Genomic DNA, 25,762 nt, shown 5'->3' on the forward strand with positions numbered 1-25,762 from the left:
GTGGTGATGGTGATGCCAACACTTATCAGATGAAGAGCCTCCAAGCAGTATTCAACAAGCGGACCATGGGCTATATGTTAAACGAAGCACCAAATTCAGCTGACTTAGCTAATTGACTAATGTTCTAACGATATCAAATCAACCATAGCTCGAAGATAGAATCAAGCTCCAGAATAAAATGTATTGCTTCGGCCAAATTTCTTACTTTCTATGCGTGAATCCCGTGCCGATAGTTTTTTAGAAGTGTCAGCAAATTGCAAAACCTACCTGTAACTAAATGCTGATCGGCAACTTATTTAGCTTGGAATTTGTTGGTAAGTTGCCAGCATAATTATAGATGTGCATATTGTTATTTAGTCCGAATTGTGTAAGTTACCAGCTATAGTTATTTTGATTATTTCAAATTACCAACAAATTATTGAAGTAGTTGGTAATTTGAAAAGTGTTGGTACTCTCGTAATTATTGAAATAGTTGGTAAGTGTTGGAACTCTCGCAATAGCATCAGTAACTTTTCAATGTGTTACAGACTAAACAAGTTGCTGGTCAAAATATCGTCACCAGCACCGGACAATGTTCCGATTTCTACCATGTGGTTCGAAAGATCGTCCATACGTTCGGCCGGAGTAAGAAGCAACTGCGGAGGATGACGGCCGGTGCACGGCCGGTGCTAACCACACGCACACGGATTTTGGATGATTTATATTTCGGAATCTGGACAACTTAAATTAATATAGACAGGATGAGTGCACACATAATTTACAGAAGTGTTTGCAAGGCCATCAACCGGCAAATATCTATTGAGAACAAGTATGCATTGATCATAACTAGCGGAATTTCTACTGAAGCACCTGATTGAGGAATTAAAACCTGGTCCAAAACCCTCTTCAGCAATTCTATTCCTGTTGAATTATGGATATCTGAGTTGCCTTTTTGATTGCTTTTGCTGTCAACTTGGCCCTTCTGTGCATGTGCATTGCAATCAGATCAGATTCTTCTAGGACATAATTTATTATTATATTTTCAGAACTCAGAAATAGAAAACAGTTTGATGATCACTTGATCTCGTGTTCATCAATTAATGTAATGTAAAAGGAATCTTGACAAACCCTTCTTCGCTCTGATCGATTCACGTCCCCCAGCGCCGTGGCTGCACTCGTGCTGATATTCTATTATACCAGTGCTATAAACGGGAGTCGCTGTTGCTTGGTGGACATCATCACATCTCCATGATCAAGTCTTGCACACTTGGTTTTCGGTTTTTTTAGATTACCTTTTTCACTTTTCGTAAACGAGTGTAACAAGAGGACCCCATAAAAGAAATTAAATAACACAACAGAAGCAAAGATATGAGCCTGTAGGAAGATGAAAGGGACATGGCTGTGAAGTTGAAGCCTGGAAGGATAAGTACATTTGTTTGAAACTTGAGAGAAACGGAAACACATGATTTGACCGGATGAATATGCGCTGCGTCATCGATTTTAACATGCTCTCCTTTTCTTTAAATTATCGTCGGACCCTTCGTGGATGGAGGGCGAAAAGCTTACCCGGACCCGCGAAAAATTATTAAATGATTTAAATCTCCGGTAGAAGTAATCTGGTTTTCAGCCTTTAGGATGACGGAACTGACAGGGGTGTGATTGAAAGTCGAAGCCTTGAAGTCTAATATATTAGTTAAGAACAAGGAAGACGAAAGGAAGGCCTATGGTTTTTGGTGGTGGGGCTCTCCTGTCTTCAAGTCAAGAAAATCAAAACAATTGCCGTGTGAAGCTTGTCATAACCCTCGCAGTTTCGCACAGTCTATTTATAGATATCAAGGGAAAAGTACTAGGAGTCTCGTGGAATATTTCTTCTCCCATTTCCACCAACCCCAACATTGACAAAACTCTGCCTATTCCATCTGTTCCTCTCTGTTTTCTTCTTCCTTTCCCAGCAACAGCAGCCAGAAATACCCAGAAGAAGGAAGTTAAAGAGGGGGGCTGAATTTAGCAAATGGACGGTCTGATTCCAATGATGTACAGGGCAATAAAGAGGAAACGAGTTCGGAGCCGGTACGAGTGCTTGTCGGCCGGTGATGCTCAGGCGTTCAATGCTGCCGACTTCTACATGAATGGTCAGGTTCAGGCTCAGCCCCATTTGTATTTGGGGCCTGCCAGCGACAAGGCGATTCACAATCGGAGCCATCATCGCCGTTACGGCTCGACCGGAGATTATCCATTCGGGCTCACGCCCGGCGGCGACGAGGACGACATGAACGTGCTGAAGGGCGTTGCTGGTCCACATTCGAAGCAGGTGGTGAGGTTCAGACGAAGCCACAGCGTGCTCTCTTGTTTTACCGGTGCCTAGGTAGCTTTTATTATGAATTTCTCAGTCTCTTGCTCCTCCCTTTTTTTGTGGTTTGGTTTAGTTATGTGGTGAAGGTGCTAGCAAACATGAAGTCCCTGTTCAAGTCTGTAAATTTGGGTGCTCCAGAGACAGGGCAAGTCTTTTTTCTTTCTGGTTTTTTTTTACCCTTTTTCTGTTTGCCCTTAATGTATGGAAAAAGTTGATAAAGGAGAGGAACTCCGTGGTGTTTCTCTTCGGGACGGCTTCAAGCAGAAGCTGCAGAATTTGGAAGCAAATGAGGTGAAACCTCATAAGCAATACAAAAGCTTCATTTTAATTGATGATGCAGAGAAGGTGGTCCTGATAATGTCGACTCCATTCTAGTCCATTGTGGTAATTTCTCCATGTGGTAGCAATTTTCTCGAAAGGGGTTAGTAATCTATTGCTAGTAACTTTTCGAGCAGATTAAGCGTGGTCATATGACCTTGGGGGACAAAACCCTTTGAGCTATTCGTAAGTTCCTCGACCTTCGATTGTGACAACTCAAGATTAGATCGGTTCTAGACGAGGTCGACTTGGCTCGCAGTAGCTTAGGCATTCTGGTTTGAATTTTATCATGCTCTAGCCTTCTGGGTTTTGCCAGTTGAATTTGATGGCTTAAACTTCAAAATGCCTAAAGTTGTATAGAGATTCAGGGTTTCCCAGTTGGTAGGAGTTGTCCCCATCAGTATCCATAGGCTAGGCCTTGTTTTCCCCAACCAGTAACAAAGCATCAAAGAAAGGATTAATCTTTCTTCTGCTCATATCTCTTGCTAATGCACTTTTGTAAGTTGTGATTGTGAATCATTTGAAACTTCAACATTTTCTTTGACTGGACAATTCATTCTAAATTAGTTCCTCTAAGAAAGAATCAGAAAAGGTAATGTTTACCTAACGAGTCTTGTAAATTCCTACGATATATGGCCGCGTTTGATCATTCCAACGTCGACGATCCAGGCACGTTCTAATGGCACATTGTGATAGGGGAAATAAATACTTGCTTGGGCCCGGGTCCAATCAAGAAATTCCAAGACGTAACCAAACAGAATAAACATCCTATGTTCGAGACATATTCCGCATTTAATTTGTCTTCATATTACGATTTCGAGAACAACATTGTGCGAACAAAGATGCAAAAGGAGACAAGAGTGGATCTCGCATCAAGTATTTTGAGCCTCAAATGGACTCATAAGTGAAGTAATCACAAAAAGTTGCCGTACCCAAATATAGATTCCAGCATCCTATAGGACAAGAATCTTGAAGTTACATTTACACCTCATTTCATACGCACCTAAATCATATGCAAACAGATTATTTTGTTTATAAATGTTATGCATGCAAAAAGAGTTGGCAAGAGTAAAAGAATGACCTTACTCGCACGCGACATAATTTCATTTTCTTAGCAAAAGTAGAGAAAAAAAGAAATATACGTTTTTCCTCCTATTCTAATTCTTTTTTTAAAGCAACAAAAGATATATATATATATATATATATATATATATATATATATATATATATATATATATATATATATATATATATATATATATAAAAGCATTAGGAGCCAACAGGGTCACCGATCATATAAGTGAGATTCAAGAACAAGTTTAAGATTATAACCACTAAAATTTCAAGAGAACATTTGGTGTATTTATAACCCAAGATTAAACATGGGGGACGAATTGACCCTCACGTTCTGTAGCGAAAACCAGATACAGCTGAAAAATTCGTAATTATCAATGCCCAACAATCAAAAAATATTCACATGGAACAAAGTCCAACTATATTTTGTCCCAATCGATCAAACACGATGGGGGAAAAGAACGAAATCGATTAGTTCAAGAACATAAGAAGTGTATATAATCTGGCAAACTCTATTCGAAAAGAACGACCAGCCAAAGAAAACAATCCAACCATCATGGACAGACACTTCTTTCTGTTCTCTTTATACCTGCTTGCTATGGTGATCTGCGGCTCAGCCGCTGACGGTGCTGGAGATATACCGCTGAAGAGCGAGCTTCTGTGCAGGCAATGCTCCAAATGCGACACGTCGACATGCCCACCGAGTGAAGCCTACCCCCACATGACCGCTTGGGACGACACTCTCATCGCCGGTGCTTTGCAATCCGATTATGTCGCCACCGTCGACAGAGGAGTTTATTCTGTCCCGAATGTTAAGGGTGGCGAGTCTGCCAAATACAATGCGTACTTTGGTTGGCAATCTACTTCTGGTTCGGCTTCTGGTTATCACAGGTAATGAAACAAACATAGCCAGAAGAAAAGGGACATCTGCAGGCGAATTTCTATTAGATTCAATATTAGAGGCGTTAATGTGTATTGCACTTATTTACACTCAATTACTCGATTCGTAAGGTTGAACTAAACAAGGAAGTGGTTTGTGTTGTTTCGATTTCCAACAAACTTCCTACTCCAATGGCCCACAGATTCAGCAACTACATGGACAAGTGCTCCGGAGGACAGAGTTACCTCACCGTGGACAAGCACGGGAAAGTGGGCCTGCGGTCATTGACTTCGCTAGAAAACATTGCCGATGCGGACTGGAAATCTATTAACCCACCGAAGAAGTACAACCACCGGGAATTTCGATTTTGGGTTTCCGGCAGTACTGGCAAATGCCTCACTGTTTTCAGCGGGAACAGTGAGAAACGAATAGTTGGAGTATCAGACTGCAAGTTTGATGGTTCCAATCCTTTCCAGCTCTTTGCCTTCCGGTTCCATTACCACAAGACCTTCTGCTGCTGTGGCCTTCACAATGAATAAATCGCCTAGGAATTAGTCCAAAACCACAGTGCAGTTTAAGCACAACAGTAGTCATAAGGGCCACATTATGTCAGCTAATATTTCATCTGATTATGGACAATAATATGATGCAACGTAATTGTGCGTCAAGGCAACTCTCGATGCGTCCTATCACTCTTAAATAATGACTCCGACATCCATGAGTAGCTGTTGGAAGGGTGGAATTTCTTCAGGCATATGACCAGTGCTATGAAATGATGCTCGTGTACTTCAAATAGAATGATGACTACTTGTCATTACTCGAAATGCATGTATCTCCTTGTTTCCCTCCACAGAAACTTCTATTGACAGTGAATCTAAAGAACAGCAGTCTTACGACCTCCCCTAAGCTCTCTCAATAACACAATGTAGACCCACGGCACAAGCAGCACGAATGAAAAGAACTCATGCTATTTAAAGCATATAAATTCCGATGCACATTTAAAAATGAAGAATGGGAGCGATCAAGATGGAACAGTCTACTCAATGATTTCATTGCTCTTTTTGACCACTTCACACCTTCACAAATTTGTAGTCAAATCAAACAAGCCTGTCATCATAACTATATGGTATGACAGCCCTTCTGTTCTGGTTATTCCACGTTTGTTCAAAATAAATCCAAGTTATCCATGTCAAAGTCACCAATATACTAGTCGTTCTCTCTTTCTTACTCTTTCTTATGGTGATCGGCAGTGCTTGTCTCCGTCAGACAATTCCTTACTCTTCCTCCTCTTCTCCATCATTTTCTTCCTGAAGCCCTTGTCCTAGTCAGAATCAGATTCATACCCAAGAATCAGAATCAGAATCAGAATCAGATTCATTACACTTATCCTTCCTCTTGATGATTTCCTCTAATCCTCACATTTTTCCACATCCTTCTGCAATTATTTACTCATTCCTAAATCAAAATAATTGAATGGAGCCCCACTCATTCTTCATCTTAGGCTGAGGTGGAGGGTTCAAGTCACTCCTTTTCACCCTCACTATCAGCTGTATTATTCTGATTGTCCTTACTATCTCTTCCTTTCCTTGATCCAGCCAAGGCACAATTCTAAATATGTGGTCTTAAGTCTTAACCACAACCCGACTTTTTCTTAATAGCCATACTTAACTACAGAAACATCTAAATTAACCAGTCAGATATCCACCATCATCAAACTTCTTGCATGGATCCCGTGGCCGATCAGGTTCTTACTAACATGAGTAAGAGCCAATTCGGCATGGAAGCTTGCATGTGTGTTCTCAGCTTTATGTTCGGACAAAAGATTTGTGCTTCCCAAGGCAATCAAAACAATCTTTATTGGGAGCAGAGGGCATGCAAACCCTACCTGTTATAGCAACTATCTTCAAAGAGGAAGATTCTAATTGTACTAGTGAAATAAAAAAAAATTCACTATAATTCTCTAAAGTCTCATCCACCAATTCAGCCTAGATCAAGTAAAGATATGTATGAAAATCCAGAAATCACGTTGAAGGCTCAAACAGTTCCTAATGAAGGAAAACAAGTCACCTGCAACCAAAACTACCGAAATAACCACCAAAACTAGCTACAATAAACAAGATAAGCAGATAAATATAATTCAGAAAATAAACAGCACATTTACATCAGGGACAGAACTATTCCTGATATTTTCAACAGACTGTGGATGCATTACCTGGTTTTAGGTAAATGGAAGGAGTGCCAGTATATAGTTGGGAAGAATGAGTGCTATTAGATAATTCTGAGTCTCATATGATCAAAGGATCCCTTATGAATTTGGGCCTGCTGCAAAGCAAGAGAATTTGAATTCTAAAGGTGAAGACGTAAGACCAACCCCATCTGTGTTCACCAATTCAAATTGTATTCCAAGATTAGTTTTAGTTAGATACCCAGAACAGGCAATTATGTAATACTTGCTTTCCATCGAAACTGTTCATAAGTAAACCAACAGTAACAGTCGAGTGTGCTACATCAAAATTGTCAGCCTTCTGCAATGACGAGCACTGCAAGAAAAGCTAGGAGTATTAAGAACTGCTAAGCTCAACTATGGATATACTATACAATATATTCAAACAGATGGAATTGTTTCCTGGCTATCTTCACTGCTATTCAAACAGGGTGGCTTGGCTGCTCCATAGTAGAAGAACGCCATTATCTTTGAAAACTCATCTGCAGTTCGAATAGCTGAATTGACAAGCCAAACAAGGGTCATAACCAGATTTATGTTGCAAGAACCCTTTCAAAGAAATTTATGAGCAGAAAGTACCCTTTTCACGATATAAAATCTTGCCAGCTTTAGTGAAGATAATCTCTGGAAAGATGGAAACTTGCAGAGCAGATACCAACTCAGGCTCCTTAATAGCATCAACTGCAACACACTTTTTAACAAGACAGCAATAACAAGTCAGAAGCCATTTTTTTTTTTTTTGGTTGAAAAGTCAGAAGCCATTAAAAAGGTGACAGATGATGGGAATTAGGCATAATGCTCCTTACTCTTGGTGAAGGTAGTCTGCAGTTCCAAATTATGTGCACGGCTTTCTCCAATTCATCCCTGATCTTTTCATTCTCTTTTGGCCTAAAAATAATTTCAAAGATCCAATAAGAAGCTTTCTTTCAGCAATGGTACAGTCGCAAACCATATAATCCAGGGTAAACAACCAAGATCTACACATTATCTACCTCCAAGAGCTTCAGCCATTTCAATGACATAAAGTAGCCAAACAAACATATTAAAAGAAAATAATTTGCCACTTTTCTTTTCTAAACTTATCTAGGAAATAATCAAAAGATGTACATTTACATTTTGCCTTTCGATATTTCAAATGATCACTAGACAAAACAGAAACTCAACCAATCACAGCACTGGTAAAAGTGAGTTCAAGATACTAGCATTTTCATGTTTTGCAAGCCAACATACTTAGCTAAATGAATTCATAGCTTCCAAAAATGAGTCAGAAAATCATTTAACTGGAAGAAAATCAACTCAAGTGACTTCGTCGCGAAAGAACTACAAAAAGTGACAGACAGGAAACTGCAACTGTGCATGCTACTATCACCTTAAACTATGCTTCCAAAAGGGGAAAAATGTTAAAAAAGTGAGCATCGTGTACTCTCTCAAACAACAAAGAAAGAAAGTGGCAGTGATTTCCCATACGAAAAGAGAAGTACGACACCTTTTAAATAGCTTGGAAGGCCTTACATGTATTGACTTGCAAGCAACAGAATTGTGGAAAGATGAACAATGAGAACCAAATACTGACCTCTTGTAGCGGTTATGTACAAGAACAATCAAAGGACTAATATCCTTGAAAACGGCTTCCTCCCATTCAGCAGTAGTGATATCTTTGATGGGGCGGATATAATTATCATCTTGCCACACAATTTCATTTTCACTGTCATAATTTTCATCATCTTCCTTCCTAACGTTCTTTATGGTGATTTTATTGAAGAATTGGTCCAAATTGAAACCCCGACCATCAGCATCATCAGGCCAATCAGGATCATCCTCCTCCACAACGAGGGGATAATCAGCCAGGAGCTTCTGCATCTTCCTCCTCCTCTCGTCAAGGTCTATCTCCTCCTCAACATCAGGATATTTATTGATCACTTCTCTAATTTTCCTTCTCCACTCTTGCCTCTCTTCAGAATCCATGAGGTGAGGGTCATTATCCTTCACCTCATCATCTTGCTCCTCGTACTCAGAATCACTACTATCATCATCTTGCTCTTTCTTTCCACCAAGAAATTTGGGACTATGAGACGTTTTAGAAGCTCCAACGACAATGCTTTTCATATACGTACCCTAATTAGCACGGAAGATAAGAATGAGAGCCAATGCGAAATTAAGCATTGAAAGAACTTAAGTGGACGCCAAAGAATCGCACCCGCCGATGTGCCTGCAGAATATTTGAAGAGAGACTAAACCATCTCTCTGTATTCTTCAATGGAGTCTTGAAGCTAGAAAGTAAAGTAGAAATTGTTCTGCTGCCTGTCAGAGTCCAAAACGGAACTTGAAGAATACTTGCTTGTTGTAGTGCCATTTCTACAAAAAGCCAATTCCAATCAAGTATGACAACAGTACCCGATATCGTCATCTATCAACAAGAAGTTTTGAGAAAATAACTAACAAAAAAAGAGTTCATTGGCTCAACCACATCATATTATTATTGGCACACCCCAATTCCAAGCTGAGTACAGGGACCCAAACGGCGGTAACGTGAAGAACGGAGGCATACCCAGTGACCATTACAGCAGACGAGCCTTACAACATATAGATTATGAACTGGTTAGAGGTTTCAGAGCAGTGATATCCGCGAAAATACAACCCAGCAGCTATAGCCATCATTTCGACCAAAGGAAAAAAACAAAAAGAAAAACCATAGCCATCATGAAAAGTCAATGAAAATCGAGGAACCAACTGCTGAAATTTCTTACCCAGAGCTTGGGAATGGGCTCTGTCCCACAAGTCTGCGTTCAGCTTCTGCAAGTCCCTCTCTTTCTCTCTCTACTTCTCCCTCTCTCTCTCTCTCTCTGTGCCTCTTCACCAAAGCTGAAGATGGGTAAAGTTAGCTAATCACCAGCGTGCGGCGTACTCACAGTACAAATACACTAGTTGGGATTAGGAGGGTGCAGGGGAGCTTCTTTTCTACGAGAATGACAAGTGGGCAATGGAATTTATGTACGTGCTCGAGGCGTGGAGAGAGCAAGAAGAAGAAGAAATGGAGATGCATACAAGAAGCTGCAGACAAGTGGGTAGCGGAGACTGACCTTCAACTCTGGCTGGTTTGGCTTGGAGCTGTGTGGAATCTGGCGGTGCATCACCTCGCCTGCTGAGAGAGAAGAACAGGGGATGGTCCGAACATGTAAAAATCTGTGCTTTTTCCGTATCTTCTTTTTTTTTTTTTCAAAATTGAAAATAGAAAAAGAATTATATCTTTCAAGTTTTAGAAAATTGTGAAAATTTACATTTCGTATGTCAATATCGATATTATGAATTTTAAGAGATTTTGGATATTGCATTGTGGAAGTTGTGAAATTTGCAATAAAGAATAAGTTGCAAACAAGATGAAAACCTCATATTTAAACCTTATAAAACCGTAAATTTTTTTGTTTTATCTTTTACATGTCACAAGCATACATAAAAAGTTCTTGTTTTATAATTTATTCAAATTGGATAAAGTGTTGAAAATTTAAAGTGGGATTGACTTTGATCCACAGAAACTGGTTAAAGGCAAAAAACTCCAATATCGATGTTAATTCACGATGGGTGTTTTTTGAGACGTCTGATAAAAATAGGATGTTAATTCACGACGAAAACATATTTCTTAATTCTTATACCCGTCATCGCCCGTCGGGGATGCAAGGGAATCTTTCGCGACGGATAGACGACATTTGCGAAGAGCGTTCTTAGTTCCAAAGGGCCAGATTAGCGCAATCTCCATGCTCTCGCTCAAGAGTGAGTGCTACGATCTCTCACAGACACTCTGTACTTGAGGATAGGAGCAACAGCAACTTTAACATTAGCTTGTCTCTCTGTTTTGGGTTTGCAGCAACTGACCATGCATAGTGCGTCGATCTTGCGTTTTGTTCGTGATTTGCATAAGATAAAGGGATGCTAAAAGTGAGTTTCGTGTAGTTTTGTATAAGATAGCTTTGAAGTAAAATAAAACAAAAAAAACCAAGGGAGCTACTGTTTCTCGTCTTGGAGAGGGCTCAGGCAAGAGCTCCGAGGGCCGTTGCAAGCACAGGCGAGGGCTCCGATGTCGACTGTCGGCAACCATCGACACTCGACCATCATTGTCACTCGACCTTCAGATTTTGCCTAACAGTTGCGAGTGAGGGCAACGTTGGAGAAGATGAACCAGGTGGAGACCCTCGGCGAGCAACCCTCAATGGAGATCCAAGTCACATGACCCTAGACGAGCGACACCGGAGTTGAGCGACGCTGGACAATGGGTCGCTGAGGTCGCGCGACCTCAGGGCGACCCAGATCTGGCCCTTCGATGATTGGTGCGACCCAAGCTAGGGTCGCCAAGGATGCACAACGCCAGGTGAGGCAACACCGAGGCCACGCAACCTCAGCAATCACCGTCCAAAGTTGAAGAAGATAGACAACCATGGTTGAAGAAGATGATGGGTCAACCCTTGACCCGTGCGACTTCGACGGTCGACCCTTGACCTATGCAATCTCAACCTAGGCGACCTCGACCTCGGCGACAAGGACCACAACATCAGCAACCAGCAAGCATAGAGACCATATGTCAAAGAAGACGAGACGCTGGGATAAAGAAGTTATCAGTAAGAGCAAACTAGAAGGGAAAAAAAAAAGTCATTAAACCCCATTAAACCCCACAATACCATTCTGAAAACTCTGAAAGCCCATGCCTTAGGCTTTTAGTTTTCCCAATGCTAGCATTTTCACAAAGTGATCCAAAAAAGGTTTGCCAAACGACCTAACTTTTTTGAAGAGGCTTTAGAGGCACAAAGTCCCATGAAAAAGTTGAACCAAAATGATTGGCAATAATGAAGATGAGATTAGCCAATTGAAGATAGTAGGCTACCCCGATTATTAATGGTTTAAATGGGCATCAAAATAATTCATCGATTATGACCAGCACAACAACTCATGTTCCTACACAGTCGGTAAAGACCCTTCTACTTGAGGATGATTTGAAGTATAAAAAATTTCGACTCGCTTAATCTCCGCAAATGCACACATGTTAGCAATGCAAAATGAAAAGTTCTAGGAATTCAATGCACGAAAACTTTCAAGTCTACGGATAAAAGAAAATTAAGTAGCATCAAGTGCATTAAATGTCATGGCATCATCAGCTGTCACAGACGGAAGCAACCAAGCGAAGAAACCGAGCTTAGTTTCTTGCTTGAATCTTTGCGACGAGTACTCCACCATCATATTCCAAAGGTCTCCCACTGTCCATCCGTGCAACAATATCCATCGACTCACCTACTCGTCATCATAAAAAAGACAGCCGATCTCCTTTAACGTTGGATTCACAAATTCAAGCAGTCGAAGAAAAATAATTAACAACCATAATTTAAGGCAACAGACTAGGTAAAGTATGAATAACACCATCCCGTTTGATATTATACACCTGCTAAAAAATACAGCCGAAAAGCAAACAAGGGTATAATCTTAAAAAAAGCTTGGAAAGTAAAAGGTGGGAAACTGAACTTTACTTGTAGAAAATAACTGGTGTCAATACTATAAATCTGTACGCACTTTAAAGTCAATAGACTCTTAGTGTAAGAAGAATGCAACAGAAATTGGAAAAATCTTACTAAAACTACTGTCATTGAACTGAACCATGCGAAATAACAAAAAGTACCTGACGTAGGTTCTGCAATGCCTCCACACCGAATGTATAATATGAAATGAAGGGTCTCAATGCCTGAAAATTGTACAGATAGACATGAATCTAATGAAACAAAAATGTCAAAACATCTGTTCTTAAAAGAGACATCGATGCCCTATGCATTCCATCAACTAATGGAATCCGTTGAAAATTTGGCAAAGTAAGAGCAAACTATTATGGCCAAGCAAAAGAAAAGAATAGGACAACGTTTAAGTCAACAAAGATGAAATCCTCATATTGCAAAATCTTTGTTTTAAGATAACTGAAGAACCTAGTTCTACATGATCAATGCCAATGCAAGAGGCTCAGTTGCTAACATATATCACCTCGCACTGCCTACCTCCTATTGTCAAAACTTCAGTTAGGTTGTCCAATGTACAGTTTTTCATTTTCCAGCAAAAGATAACAACAGACAAACCATAAGGAAAATCCAAAAGAGCTATTTATGGAATACTAAAATGGCTGATTTTAATTTTCCCCTGCCAAGTTTTCCCCAAAAGATTTCTTCAGCTAAACAAGAGAATTCGATACGAAGAACATTCAGCTAAATCATCCTACTCTTACCTTATACTTTCCTCTTGGTTATCTAGTTTTCAGGCCTCTGACCTAATCCTTAATACACAGTTGACCAATTTCTACAGAAAAATATCTCTCTGAACTGGCAACTCTAGTTTCTTCAGATAAATCCACGTCATCCCCTTAAATACTGTACTGGGTTCATCTGTTCAATCACTTCCAACTCATTAAACTAGGTTAGCTCATTTTAAAGTTCGTGAGCATAGGCGGGCTTGGATGATGGATTTCCTTTCTGGTCCATCCACCCCGAGTATTCTCATGTAATCTTTCTAGCTTTTTAAGGTACTTCCATTAATTGAATGGGTCCAAAAAAGATAGAGGGGATGGTATGGCCAAATAACGAAACCTTAGAATTGGCCGGATCAGCCATGATTGCCCAACCCCTCTAAAAATCTGGTTCACAAAGAAAATAAAGCTTTCTCCTCTTTAGGCTATTGACCGTAAGCTTGTCTCTTCTTTTCTTTTCATATACATCAAAAAGACCGATATATAAGTGTGGGCCACCTATAATGAAGTATTTTTGCCACTAACTATTTTGGCACTTTTTAAACTAATCCCATGTTTCAATGTTGTATCTCATACCACATCCTTTTTTTCTGAAAAGTTGTTCCTGTTTGGTTATGATCAAACATTTCTACTCACAAACAAACTTCTTGTCCTGTACCTGCATTCTCGAAACTTCAAGCATCCTCATGCTATCGTTGGAAAACTTCAAACTGATCATTCAACTATACTTGTTATCGTAGTTAAGATGTTATGTACTGATGTATGTGTTGACATCAGATAAACCTGCTCACTCATATTTAGCGTTGCCACATCAAAGAAAATGATTGTCAATTGTAAGATATTGCTAAAGTAAAAAGGATAACATCACCTGAGAAGCAGCAAGCCACTGAATCATGCTCTTCAGCTCAGGATCACCTCCAAAGGCTCCACAACCCCAGTTCCCTGTCACGACTCCAATATTGTCTTCATCGTCGGGTATATGAGTTAAAGCCTCGGCATTTGGGACCTCTTTGTCCCCTGCTCCACCTTCAGTTCTTGCAAATGTTGCAGGATCTTTCTGGAGCTGTCCAAAAATTGACAACATCCTCAGATAAGTAGAACTGGATTTACATATATATAAAAGCAATGACTTAACAAAAGAAGAAATATGATACTGCAAAATGTGAAAAATCCCTGACCAAAGCATCATCCCCAGATACATGATTTGAGACTTGGACTTGGCCATCAACCAATCCAGCTAAACAATTTTCCTGGAAGACCCTCTCATACAACTGATACTTGGAGTCATCAGAGAAGCCACAAAATGCCTTATTAATCTCCCTGTGATTGCAACAAGCAAGTCTCACAGTTTTAAAAACATAAATATACATATAGGTTTTGATATAAATATGCATAAAATAGTAACTTCACTAAGATAGATTGGATACGAAAATTTTCAACTAGGATTCACCGTAACAGCCATCGAATCTCATTATAACCAGCATGATACTGTAGATGTTGTAGTCAAAATAAATGACTATTATTGTGTATAAATAGGAGAACTTTCCATCCAAGACCTAGAAAGAAATAAGTCTTCGATTGATTTTAGATGTTGCTCAAGTCTTCCATAAGAAAAATTAGCAGCATTAGAGAAACCATTTCTTTCCATGATCAGTAGCTAGAAAGATAATATCCCATCTATCATCGGGTGAATCCACATATTCATATCTTTCTCACAACTTTACTTCCTTTCCAACCAACCAAGGAACCGATGAAAAAGATTACTCTAAAAAATTCCAAGACAATTGATTCTTGTTTGGACAAAAATGGCTTGAAATGAGATTTGTCTTCGGCTCTGCTACAGCACATGGATCTGAGAACCTTGTTCAATTTGGATATTGTTTAATACTCTCCTTAGTCTCACTTGTCTTATAGTTGATCGTGTTAAAAGTTATCCTTTGTAGCTACAATCTCATTCTAACATCCTATTAAACTTGGATAATCTAATTCTTTGTTTCTTATAATGAAATTTTATTTGACAAGTGAAAGGAAAAGGTTGAAGGAAGAGATGTCTCCAACTACATAACTGAACAATCTAATAAGACGTCATGTTCTCATTGATATGTTATCAACTCTCATTTGACCAGACTTACCTTGTAGACTGTGAGCCCTAGAGTCTACTCAACAACAGAACCAAATGATAGATTAAACATCCTGGACACAATTGCATAGACAATTCAAAGGGCACTTCCAATTGCTTTGATCAAAAGTCACTCTTCATATTAACTTGACTTTGCATTTTTAAATGCCTTATTCGATAAGAAAATCCATCCCGAAGATGCCCTGGAGTGGTTCCCGCGAGTCATACTGTATTTAAGATTAAGCCAGCCCGAAAAATGGTAGAATAGAACCTTCACTCTAACCTTTATTTCTTGAATCGGTGTATTACTCGTAAGTTCCAGCAAAGAGGGCAGTTAATGACTTAGCAACTAAAATAAGCGGATTCCCATTTGAAATGGCTTCATCCTTCTTTCTTGTCCAATTTACACATGTAAGATTTGACCACGACTGGAAATCAGGGATAAAAAAACTCCACATACCTCAGAAGGAGTTGTGATTTATACTGTCTAATCCCTGGCCTGCATAATGCATCTATTGCAACAATTCTCGTTCTATGCCTTCCCATGCAATCAGTGTCCCTTTTGTCAATATAGTCACCAGAAAATTTGAATGAAGAAGCATACCTGCACCCCTTCAAGTTCAAAAACAATTCAGAAGCCATCATAAAGTGAACTCAATTCAGACAAGCTTAAAAGATGTCTACCAACCAGCTGAATAATCAAAATAACTTCTAATAAAGAATAAGCATGTCTAAGATGATCACTCTTAAAGCTCAAATTCAAATCAATCACAGAATTATGCATAAACCTTCTACATTAGAAACGTTCTTTCTTCAAAGCCTATAACAACTGTTTAAAGTTCTCCCATTGAACACTGTCAATTGAGCAAAAAGGAAGCAGGCAAAGAAGTAGATATTACTAAGCATTCCATATCACTGAATCTGATGTAATTTTAAAAATTCCATATTTTCATTTTTAAGACAGGGAACCAATAGTGCTACAGAAATGAAAGCAGCTCATCTTTAAGGGCCTGCAACACTTTTTTATGTCATAATATTCAGAAATTGAAACAGGAAAAAACAGCGGTTCATGTGGACATACATGATTCCAGTACGAGCCATAGTTCAGTCCATAGATATTGCACGATTCAAAATTCTCGCGGTGACATCGACCATTTTGAAAAGCATCACAACTAATACGCATCACTTCGAGTTTACCAAGGCAAATGTTCATACTTACCCAGTATAATTTGAAAACCTTTCAGTACCAACAATTACTATGGCTTCATTGTCTGCCAAGGCTGGCAAGAAAAGCATGCCAACAATCAATTCAGGATTGATCATGAAGAGTATCTCTTCCTGCATGTTATATGAGCAGCATATCATGTTTGACCATGAAAAAGAAAACCATTAAAGGCAATCAAATAAGACAACGAAAACATAGGTACTTCCTTGCACATGATATGTTTAAGACTCATTGTGAACTCCATTATCACATCCATCTTCCACCCATCCGGGAAAAAGAAAATTCATTATCCAGAAAGTACTTGTTTGCCTTTTTAGTCTCTAAAGAAACAAGGCCTAAAGGTCGACAACAAAGGAGATGGCAGAATCTGGAAACCTCAAGTATGTCATTGCCAAACAACACAAAATGTGACTCTATTGCCCTTCCCTGAACTTATCTTTATAGGGATAGACAATAATAAAGCTGCATGAGATAGACGAAATAGAGTGTATGAGAATGACCTGATAAACCACCTAATAAACATCTGTGATCTATGGTTAAGTACAGCCATGAACATCCCAAGGATCTATTAATGCACTGCCTAACACAAATTAACCTCTTTGATTCGTACAATTAGGTCCACACATTTAGGAAATTATACCTGAACACAGCCCCTATTAAGAGCACCACCACCAATATATTTGTTTGCAAAATCAACTTGAAGAGCTTCACCAGAATGGTCTTCCATAAGGCCAGAATCGTGTACCTAAAATTTACACAGAGACCTCTGAGAAGTAATAGAAGGCAAAACTACATACTACAAACAAAATCGGTTCAAGTAAAATATCAACTAGCTATTTCACTTATTCGTTTCAACAGTTACCTCGAGGTGGCAGAGAGGAAAGGCAGACTTACTCCAGAAGTCCACCTTCCCATAAGGCACGAGAGAATTACCCTCCAGTGGAAGAACTTTTCTCTCAAATGAGACGACCCCCACAGGAATAGTTGAACTTATACGATGAAAATAGCGTGTGATACATTTCATCTTGCTTTCTTGCTTTTCATCATAACTCTCATACAGATTCCTGAAAATGATGCCAATGTATTTCCCAAAATTAAACAACAAAAACAATTTATCAATAAAAAAAAGTTGAGAGGTACAAAGGCACAAAGATCACATGCTCCTCCATTCTAATCCTATCAACTAATAGTAGCCTTTCTAACTGCCCCCGAAATTGTCTTCAAAAGTTTTAAGTGTAATGACAAGAATCACTTAGATGGCTGGGGCAATCATCTCTTAAAGGGAAAAAGTGATAAGCATATGGTTAAGAAGCAAGAGACCACTATATTTTGCTGTTCAGACAAACTAAAGAGATAGCACAATTGAAGCAAACCATGGGTATCTCCAAGAAGATCAGGTAATGATTGGAAACTGGACAGTAAGAGATAGGACATATTATAGGTTGTAACAATAAATACTCTGCAGGTGAAATGTCACTGTTGGTCTCTGTACTTTAGTTCAAAAATTAAAACCGTCGCTCTACTTTTGTTGTGTGATCAAAACTGTCAAAAAGTGTCACAAGTCATTCCACATCGGTCCACTAATGGAATTTGCTAACACGGTGTAAACGCCATTAGAAATTCGCTGACATGGCTTAACGCTGTTAGATATTATTGACATGGATCTCTCTCTCTCTCTCTCTCTCTCTCTCTCTCTCTCTCTCTCTCTCTCTCTCTCTCTCTCAATTGGCCATGAACCCAAGCTTGAAGAAGATCCAGTCACCATGACTGAACTCGGTGAAGCTCGAGTCGACATGGCCGGAAGCTCGAAGAAGCTGAAGCCGCCGTGGCTGCAAGCTCAACGAAGCTCGAGGGGTCATGGTCGAGCTGGACAAAGTGAGGTAGGCTAAGCTTGAACAGTCATGGCTGAGCGCAACAAAGCTCGAGGGGCCATGGCTGCGAGCTCAAAGAAACTCTAGCCACTACAGCTGGGAGCTCCAAATCTCTCTCTCTCTCTCTCTCTCTCTCTCTCTCTCTCTCTCTCTCTCTCGCTTTATTTTTTAACATTTATGTTGGCTGATGTGGCAATACCACATGAAAAACTTTTGCAAATCATAATAGTACATGTGTACTCCGATGTCCACCTCAGCAATCCGGTTGTCCACGTTAGCAAAAATCAACTGACAAAAGAAAAGTATAACGGAAGGACTGACGGTGGCACATTTTAAAGGGATGATTTTGAATTTTGGGCAAGAGTACAAGGACTACTAGTGCCATTTCACCTACCGTGAGCATTCTTAAAGTATTGTGAAGCAATAAGAAGAATTCACATGGTTGAGGAGTCATTGCTGAACTAACGATATTATTTACTACAACAATCTCTTTAACATTATCCATACAGTATGAGAAAAATGCACCAAGATTTCCACGCACGACTAATTATTTGAAATTAGTTAGCAGAGAGAACCAAAGAGATTCACAGCTTACTCAAATCTAAGTCCAGTCATTACAGCTAAACTGCATACACTTCACAATAACAATCATAACAAAATTGTAAAGTACAGACCAAACAAGGTTATTCCATGTAAACACAAATAACTAGAAGGTTACATACGCAAACAAGTTATCGAAGTTGATCATGGGAAGATGTTTAGAACCTCTCTCAGTGACTGGGAACAGGGAAAAGAAAGAGCAAGCCAGAAGAGCAGCAATCAATTCCTGAAAAATATGACATACATGGACGATTAGGTATGAATCCGACACCTTCATTCATCCCAAAGTACCCTGATTCAACCAGAAGTTTCCTTGCTTAATTCTAAACCCTTTTCACCTTAATTATACGCGATGCATAAGTAAATCGATTCTGCATCTAGAAAAAGCAGCCAATGTAAATAATTCAGTCTGTTCAACGGATGTAAACCGTTTTCGAACACCAACAATTGCAACCGAACCAGATTTTATTTCAAACCAATCACACTACCAGGAGCATCTCTAATCATTATAACATAAAACACTTCTCGCCTTCGAGAAGTTAAGCTTTTATTGACATGCATGGCATATTTAGTCAAGATAAGTCAAAGGGACTAACGGAGAGATAAATCCCGAATCATACCCGGCTCAGGATAACCATCCCTGCTTGTTGCCGGTCTAATATGCGAAGACCGGTTTTGACCCGACGTTTCCTCGAATGAGAATAGCCGTAAGCATGTTTCCAGTGATCTTCCAACAGCTTAGGCAACCGCAGCAACAGATTAGCCAGAAACGGGATTACCTCCTTGAACCACTCCTCTGCATCCTCGCGAGACATCAGCTGCAGAAGAAATTTCAAGCTCAAATGCCACACGACGACCTCAATCACACACGCGCACGCACGCACATACATATGAACGAATAGAACCGCAATCAAGAAGCGAAAAAGCAGACGAAACTGATGATTAAATCCGAAGCACCTCGTCGAAGAAAAGGGCGTAGCCTTCGGGAGCAAAGGGAGCGAGGAAGGGCTCGGAGGCGCATCGCATGTGAGAGACGGCCATGGCGAGCACCTTGCCGGACTCCACCCGGCTGTGCTCGGGGCCCCTGGACATGGCCTCCAGGGCCTCCACCGTCGCCGACGGCCACAAGAACTTCGACGACCTAAGCTCCAACGGGAGGTACGGCAGCATCGACGTCGCAAATTCGATTTCCTCCATGGGAAATCTCTCTCCCGACGGCGATGACCGGCGACGAAGATGGAGAAGTGGCGGCGAATTTCGCTCTGTTATGTCAACGATTCCGAACTGCTGATCGTGCCGAAGGAGAGCACGGTTAGAATCAAGTCAAATAGGAGGAAATGTTTTTTTGGTCAAAAAATAGGAGGAAATTGAAGAGACCGTTACTTTTTTCTTTTTAGGCTTAGGGCGTGTTTGGCATCCAGTCAAATAGTAATTATTTATATTCTTTTGTTCTTAGAATCAATTTTGAAATATAAATTCGTTTGGTAAATTTTTTCTTTCCCGACACAAATTTGCAAAAATTTGTTGAACAGAATCAAGAAGCAAAAAAAAGTTGCTTCTTGATTCTGAGAACAAGAATCAAAAATGAAAAATAATTTTTTTTTCTTTTTCTTCTTCCTGGCTTGTGGTCGGTCGCCGGCGCCGGCGACCTGGCCATGGCCAAGGAAGGGGAAGAAGAAAAAAAATAAAAGAAAAATTTCAAAATATTATTAAAATATCATTAATAAAAAGAAATTTTGTGCAGTTACCAAACGCATTTCTGTTACTTTTCTATTCCAAGAATAGAACTTTTGGATAGTTACCAAATACCTTCGAATACTTAGACATTGTTCTTAGGCACGGAATTAAAAAGAATTATTTCTAAACAGAAATTGTTTCCGAAAATAGAATGGTTGCCAAACGCACCCTTAATCAGAGAAAGTTGAAGGTTGGGTTTGTTTAGTGAAAAATTAGTGATTTGAAAAATATTTTTTAAATTTTAGTCATTCTTAATGCTTGGAAAAAAAGTTAATTAAATTCTCTCGCGGGCCATGGGCGAGGTCAACCCTGGCTAGTCAAGGAAAACATTTTTTTTCACTAAAAACAATTTCTAGGAAAACATTTTTTGTATTTTTCGATGTTAAATTAAAAAACAACAACCTAGTCAAGGAAAACATTTTTCACCAATGTAGAATACACCTTGATGCGGAAAATATTTTCCATATCTTCTTTCACCAAATATATTTTACTTTATTTTTATTTTTATATTTTTTTTAAAAATATTTTTTATTCTTTTCTTTTCTTTTTATTTATTTCTTTTCTTTCTTTTTTGTTTTCTTCTTTTGGCTGGCGATCAGCCATAGGCGAGACTCCGCCTCGCTTGCCCAAGGCCAGTGAGCTCAAGCCGAGCCGGCCTCACCAAATCCGGTAATGCTCAGCCTCAATCAAGGCCAGAAGCTCAAGCGAGGCCGAGCCTCGCTTGTGGCCGATCGTCGGTTGTCGCTGAGGCCAACGACTGGCAGAGGAAGAAAAAAAAAGAAAAGAAGAAAAGAAAAGAAATATCAAAAATTTAAAAATAAAAAATAATTACAAATTCTATTTAAAAAATAAAATTAAAATTAAAATTTTTATTAAAAGTAGTGCGATGAGGATTTTCCATACTGACTAACGAAAAATATTTTCCAGTTCATTTTCAAATCTCAACCAAACACCGAAAATTATTGTCAGTTTCTAGGAAAATGACTTTCCAGAAATTTTTTTCCAGAAATGTTACATTTTTCGCGAAACTGACGGAGCAGAAGGTTGGGTTTGTTCAATGAAAAATTAGTGATTTGAAAAAATAATATATTTCTTTCGATTTTAATCATTCTTAACACTTGAAAAAATAAGTTAATAAAAAATATATATTTTATTTTTAGCGACAATACATGATTAATGGTCATTACATCGTGGATTGGTTCTCCATTTGATGATAATGGATGCTTTGGTATCAATAACATGATTAATATAATAAGGGAAAATTCCAAAAGGGGCCTGAAGTGGAGTTATTTTCTCAAATAAGGGCCTGAAGTGGATCTTGTCTCAAATAAAGGCCTGAAGTGCTCTCATTTTCTCAAGAAAAAATTTTAAATGAGGATCCGAAGTGCTCTCATTTTCTTAAATAAGAGCCTAAAGTGAACAATGTATCAAATAAGGATCTGAAATGCCCTTATTTTCTCAAATAAGGGTCTGAAATGACCATCGTAGTCTAAAAAAGGGGCCTGATCTCACCAAAGTCAATGACATTTTCGTCTTTTAATTTTTTTTTATTTTTTTCCTCTTTTTTCTTTCCTTTTCTTTTCTATTTTTTCCATAAAAAACAAACTCAAAAATGAAAAAAAAAAGCTAAAGTTACAAAAAAAAAAAAACAAAGGGGAGGGCTGGCAACAACCCTCCCACCTGTGGCCGCCGCCCTATCGTTGACGGGGCGGCAGGGTCACTGGCGTCTCAGTGATGGCTGACAAGGGTCGCCGGCCAGAGGCAAGGGCCAGCGGGCCCTCACCAGAGCCGAGAGAGGGCGGCGACCCTATCTTAGATCTAGGCAAGGGTCGTTGAACCTCGCCCCGGTCTGGGCGAGATTCGTCAGGCCTCGACCAAGTCTGGGAGAGGGCCGCCAAACCTGGGTGAAGGCCGGTGACCCTCGCCTAGATCTGGGAAAGGTGAGAGTCGTCGGCCATCGTTGAGGCGCCACCGACCACGCCGGCCATCACAGCCGCCCCATCGGCGATGGGGCGGCAGCCGTAGGTAGGGAGGGCTGGCTGGCCAACCCCTTGCTTTTCTTTTTTTAAAAACCTTGTTTTAAAATTTTTAATCTAATTTAACTAAAATTTATATTAAAATTATTTTTGGACAAAAATGCCCTTGATCGATCGGAAAATTTGGCCGGCCAGCAGGGTGAGACCTTTATTTGAAACTGTTATAGCAATTTTAGGCCCTTATTTGACACAAATCCACTTTGGGCCCTTATTTGAGAAAATGAAAGAACTTCGGATCCTTATTTGAAATTTTCCATTTTCTTAAATAAGGGCCTAAAGTAAATTTTGTCTCAAATAAGGGGCCTGAAGTGGCCATATCAGTCTTAAATAAAGACCTAACCTCACTAGCCAAAGGGTATTTTTGTCTTTTACTTTTTCTTTTCTTTTCCTTTTCCTTTTCCTTTTCTTTTTGTTTTCCTCTCTTCCCTTCGTCGGCCATTGTCGGGGCCGGCGAAGGTCGCCTCCTCGCTCGCCTAACCCAGGCAAGGTGACCCTTGCCCGACGCCGGCAAGGGCAACCCTCGCCCTCGCCTAGGTCGCCCTCCCCGGTGTCGAGCAAGGGTCGCCTCGCCTAGGCTGGACGGGCGAGGGCAACCCTTGCCCAACGCGGGTTGGGTGGTCCTCGCCTGAGGCCGGCGACAGGCGCAATGACGGCTGGGGAGGGAAAGAAGAAAAAAGGAAAAGGAAAAAAGAAAAAGGAAAAGAAAAGGAAAAGAAAGTAAAAATATAAAAAAATATATATTTATAATTTTTTTGACTAAAATACCCTTTCTCCGGCGACGGAATAGTTACCGGCTGGCCAAAGGTCCTTATTTGAGACGATTTAGTCACGTCAGGTCCTTATTTAAGACAATTTAGCCACTTCAGGCCCTTATTTAAAAAAAATGACTCCATTTCGAGCCTATTTTGGGAGTTTTCCCATATAATAATCATCTTCCTGTGACTTTAATCTTCTTTTTTGGGGGGGGGCAGGATAAGTAGTACTTTGTTTCTTAGGTTTGAAAAAATTCCGATTTACATAGCTTCGGCTTTCTCAATTTTTACACCTCCTATTTTGTTTGTTGATAAATCAAGTTACTTTATTATATATTGTCGTTTAAGACCATACTTTAGTTACGGGCCGTAACTTATTTTAATATTGGATATATTGGTCAAAATAATCATTTTCTCATTCACTGGAAAATATTTTATGAGTTTCCAAGATAATCTTATTCTCCTGTTATTATTTTGTTCTTAAGAGCTATTCTATTTCTGGCACTATGAACAGTGCATACCCACATATAACTATTTTATTTTTAATCCTTTGACAAAAGGATTTACATTTAGGCTGCGTATGGCAACCATTCTGTGCCCAGGAACAAATTCTGCTCAAAAATGATTCCTTTTGATTCTGTGCCCGGGAACAATTTCTAAGCATTTGAAAGCATTTAGTAACTGCCAAAAATTTCTATTTTTAGAATAGAAAAAGAACAAAAATGTGTTTGATAACTACAAAAAATTTCTTTTTATTAATAATATTTTAATAATTCTTTCTTTTTTTTTCTTTTTTTTTCTTCCCTTCCTTGGCCATGGCTGGTGTCGCGATCGAACTCCCGAGCCCTTTTTTAAACAACAATGCAAAAAAGGGGGGCTCGCCTGGTACGTGCTAAGTCTAGGTTCGGGACTTAACTCGGGCCCTCCCAAGCCTATACCATATCGCGACTTAGGGTTTAAGTATTTAACATGCAAGTGGTTTATACCAAGGAGTCGCCACTAATCGATTTGGGGTGGGTCGATTAGAAACCCAAATAGGGTGATGGGAGAATCACCCTATTCCTACGAACCAGAGATTAAATGAGTTCGGGGACTTGGTTACACTAGTTGGATAACTAATGCCCTTTTGGTACCATTTTACCCTGTTCATTTTTGAAAACATTTGTCAGGCAATTTGAATTGATTTTAGGACCTTTCTCCTAACATGTGAGGTGATCAAGCGAGTGCATAATCAGGAACAATCAGCAGTCAGGAACACAACAATTCATGCAGCCTAAGATTCTAACCTTAAATAAGTCAGATGACATTCAAAAACACAACACTCATGCAATTGTATTAAAAACATACATAACAATACAACGGTAATAAAAACTAACATGCAAAATACTACCGCGCAACCTCAGGCTTGTCTAATTTAAACAAGACAATAACATGCATAATAATACAACAATAAATTAAAACACTTAGATATAACATAATTTTTTTTAAAAAAAACTTTTTAAAAAAAAAAAATTTTTTTTGAATTTTTTTTTCGAAAAAAAAGAAAAAGAAAAAAAAATAAAAAAAGAAAAAATATATATATATATACATATATAAATAATAGTACAGAAAAAAAAAAGGAAAATTTTTTTTAATTTTTTTTTAATTTTTTTTTTAATTTTCTTTTTTTAAATAAAATAAAATAAAAATAAAAATATTAATATAATATTAAACCGGGTCGGGTTGCGGATCCGGGCCGGGTCGGAACCGACCCGAGTCAACGGATCCGACCCGGGCGTTGACCCGGGTCGGATCGGTCAATCCGGATCGGGTCGGAACCGACCCGGGTCAACGGATTCGACCCGGGCGTTGACCCGGGTCGGATCGGTCAATCCGGGTCGGTCGGAACCGACCCGAGTCAACGGATCCGACCCGGGCGTTGACCCGGGTCGGATCTGTTGATCTCGGATCGAATCCGACCCGAACAAACGGACCGCGAGGAGGGCGCGGAGAGGCCAAATTGGCCGTCCGCCGGTGACCCAGGGCCGCGCCGCCCCCAAATCGCCCGACTAGGACCGCCTGTGGGCTGTGCCACTCACCTGAGCCGCCGTCGGACCGCCGTTCGCCGGCCGGCGACGAGACAAAAACCGGCCTCATTGAGGCATTTTGTCGAACACTGGGCGTGCGCGGTGGAAATCAGCCGATTTCGACCTCCTCCGGCGGTACGGTCAGCTCCGACGGCTGCGGCTGATGTTCGACTGCGAGTGGGGACCGGGACCGGCGACGGCATGGGCCGGGAATCGCGGCCAGTGTAATGCCTACGTCCACTCTCCCACGCTAACAGCCT

General features: G+C 39.8%; 4 protein-coding genes and 1 long non-coding RNA gene across 12 annotated transcripts; 2 read left to right on the forward strand and 3 right to left on the reverse strand.

Moving 5' to 3' along the window:
- Positions 1-1,829: 1,829 nt before the first annotated feature.
- Positions 1,830-2,664, forward strand: LOC115666149 (uncharacterized). The gene has a single exon (XM_030587930.2). It carries the CDS (start codon positions 1,991-1,993, stop codon positions 2,342-2,344), a length of 354 nt encoding a protein of 117 aa, XP_030443790.1. The 5' UTR covers positions 1,830-1,990; the 3' UTR covers positions 2,345-2,664.
- Positions 2,665-4,077: 1,413 nt separating this feature from the next.
- Positions 4,078-4,984, reverse strand: LOC115677200 (uncharacterized). Its single transcript, XR_008815004.1, has 2 exons — positions 4,850-4,984; positions 4,078-4,651 (listed from the first exon to the last, which is right to left on the reverse strand). It is a non-coding gene; the product is annotated as an uncharacterized LOC115677200 (long non-coding RNA).
- On the forward strand, positions 4,281-5,143 carry LOC130135771 (uncharacterized). Its single transcript, XM_056305518.1, has 2 exons — positions 4,281-4,615; positions 4,807-5,143. Exons 1-2 carry the CDS (start codon positions 4,281-4,283, stop codon positions 5,141-5,143), a joined length of 672 nt encoding a protein of 223 aa, XP_056161493.1.
- A 1,900-nt stretch (positions 5,144-7,043) lies between these two features.
- Positions 7,044-10,014, reverse strand: LOC115677199 (thioredoxin-like fold domain-containing protein MRL7L, chloroplastic). Of its 7 annotated transcripts, XM_056305363.1 has the most exons (8): positions 9,909-9,994; positions 9,576-9,690; positions 9,293-9,401; positions 9,026-9,183; positions 8,402-8,943; positions 7,635-7,716; positions 7,408-7,519; positions 7,044-7,325 (listed from the first exon to the last, which is right to left on the reverse strand). In XM_056305363.1, the coding sequence occupies exons 4-8, from the start codon at positions 9,179-9,181 to the stop codon at positions 7,210-7,212; spliced, it is 1,008 nt and encodes a 335-aa protein (XP_056161338.1). In that variant the 5' UTR covers positions 9,182-9,183; positions 9,293-9,401; positions 9,576-9,690; positions 9,909-9,994; the 3' UTR covers positions 7,044-7,209. The 7 variants fall into 7 exon arrangements, with proteins under 7 accessions (XP_056161338.1, XP_056161334.1, XP_056161337.1 ...); XM_056305359.1 differs by having other exon boundaries at positions 9,576-10,010; XM_056305362.1 differs by having other exon boundaries at positions 9,293-9,690.
- Positions 10,015-11,751: 1,737 nt separating this feature from the next.
- On the reverse strand, positions 11,752-20,155 carry LOC115677193 (poly(ADP-ribose) glycohydrolase 1-like). Of its 2 annotated transcripts, none has more exons than XM_056305306.1 (11): positions 19,869-20,155; positions 19,532-19,729; positions 19,034-19,137; positions 17,303-17,504; positions 17,081-17,185; positions 16,435-16,553; positions 15,676-15,819; positions 14,275-14,416; positions 13,965-14,153; positions 12,488-12,550; positions 11,752-12,105 (listed from the first exon to the last, which is right to left on the reverse strand). In XM_056305306.1, exons 1-11 carry the CDS (start codon positions 20,106-20,108, stop codon positions 11,932-11,934), a joined length of 1,680 nt encoding a protein of 559 aa, XP_056161281.1. In that variant the 5' UTR covers positions 20,109-20,155; the 3' UTR covers positions 11,752-11,931. The 2 variants fall into 2 exon arrangements, with proteins under 2 accessions (XP_056161281.1, XP_056161280.1); XM_056305305.1 differs by having other exon boundaries at positions 13,965-14,159; positions 19,869-20,154.
- Positions 20,156-25,762: the final 5,607 nt, after the last annotated feature.

The sequence above is a fragment of the Syzygium oleosum genome, unplaced genomic scaffold (genome assembly GCF_021117445.2).
Source record: "Syzygium oleosum isolate NSW1041296 unplaced genomic scaffold, Sole_v2.1 Sole_v2.37, whole genome shotgun sequence".
NCBI classification, from domain to species: Eukaryota; Viridiplantae; Streptophyta; class Magnoliopsida; order Myrtales; family Myrtaceae; genus Syzygium; species Syzygium oleosum.

Excerpts from the sequence above, each read along its gene's own strand:
- LOC115666149 (XM_030587930.2), top strand. The coding sequence starts at position 1,991 with ATGGACGGTCTGATTCCAATGATGTACAGGGCAATAAAGAGGAAACGA.
- LOC130135771 (XM_056305518.1), top strand. The coding sequence starts at position 4,281 with ATGGACAGACACTTCTTTCTGTTCTCTTTATACCTGCTTGCTATGGTG. Across the intron at positions 4,616-4,806 it reads TCGGCTTCTGGTTATCACAG|ATTCAGCAACTACATGGACA; the intron begins GTAATGAAACAA and ends AATGGCCCACAG.
- LOC115677199 (XM_056305358.1), bottom strand. The coding sequence starts at position 9,181 with ATGGCACTACAACAAGCAAGTATTCTTCAAGTTCCGTTTTGGACTCTG. Across the intron at positions 7,520-7,634 it reads GCAGACTACCTTCACCAAGA|TGTGTTGCAGTTGATGCTAT; the intron begins GTAAGGAGCATT and ends CTTGTTAAAAAG. Across the intron at positions 7,326-7,407 it reads GATTTTATATCGTGAAAAGG|CTATTCGAACTGCAGATGAG; the intron begins GTACTTTCTGCT and ends TTGTCAATTCAG.
- LOC115677193 (XM_056305305.1), bottom strand. The coding sequence starts at position 20,108 with ATGGAGGAAATCGAATTTGCGACGTCGATGCTGCCGTACCTCCCGTTG. Across the intron at positions 17,505-19,033 it reads AACTTCGATAACTTGTTTGC|GAATCTGTATGAGAGTTATG; the intron begins GTATGTAACCTT and ends CATCATTTTCAG. Across the intron at positions 15,820-16,434 it reads AGGTTTTCAAATTATACTGG|GTATGCTTCTTCATTCAAAT; the intron begins GTAAGTATGAAC and ends GAAGGGGTGCAG.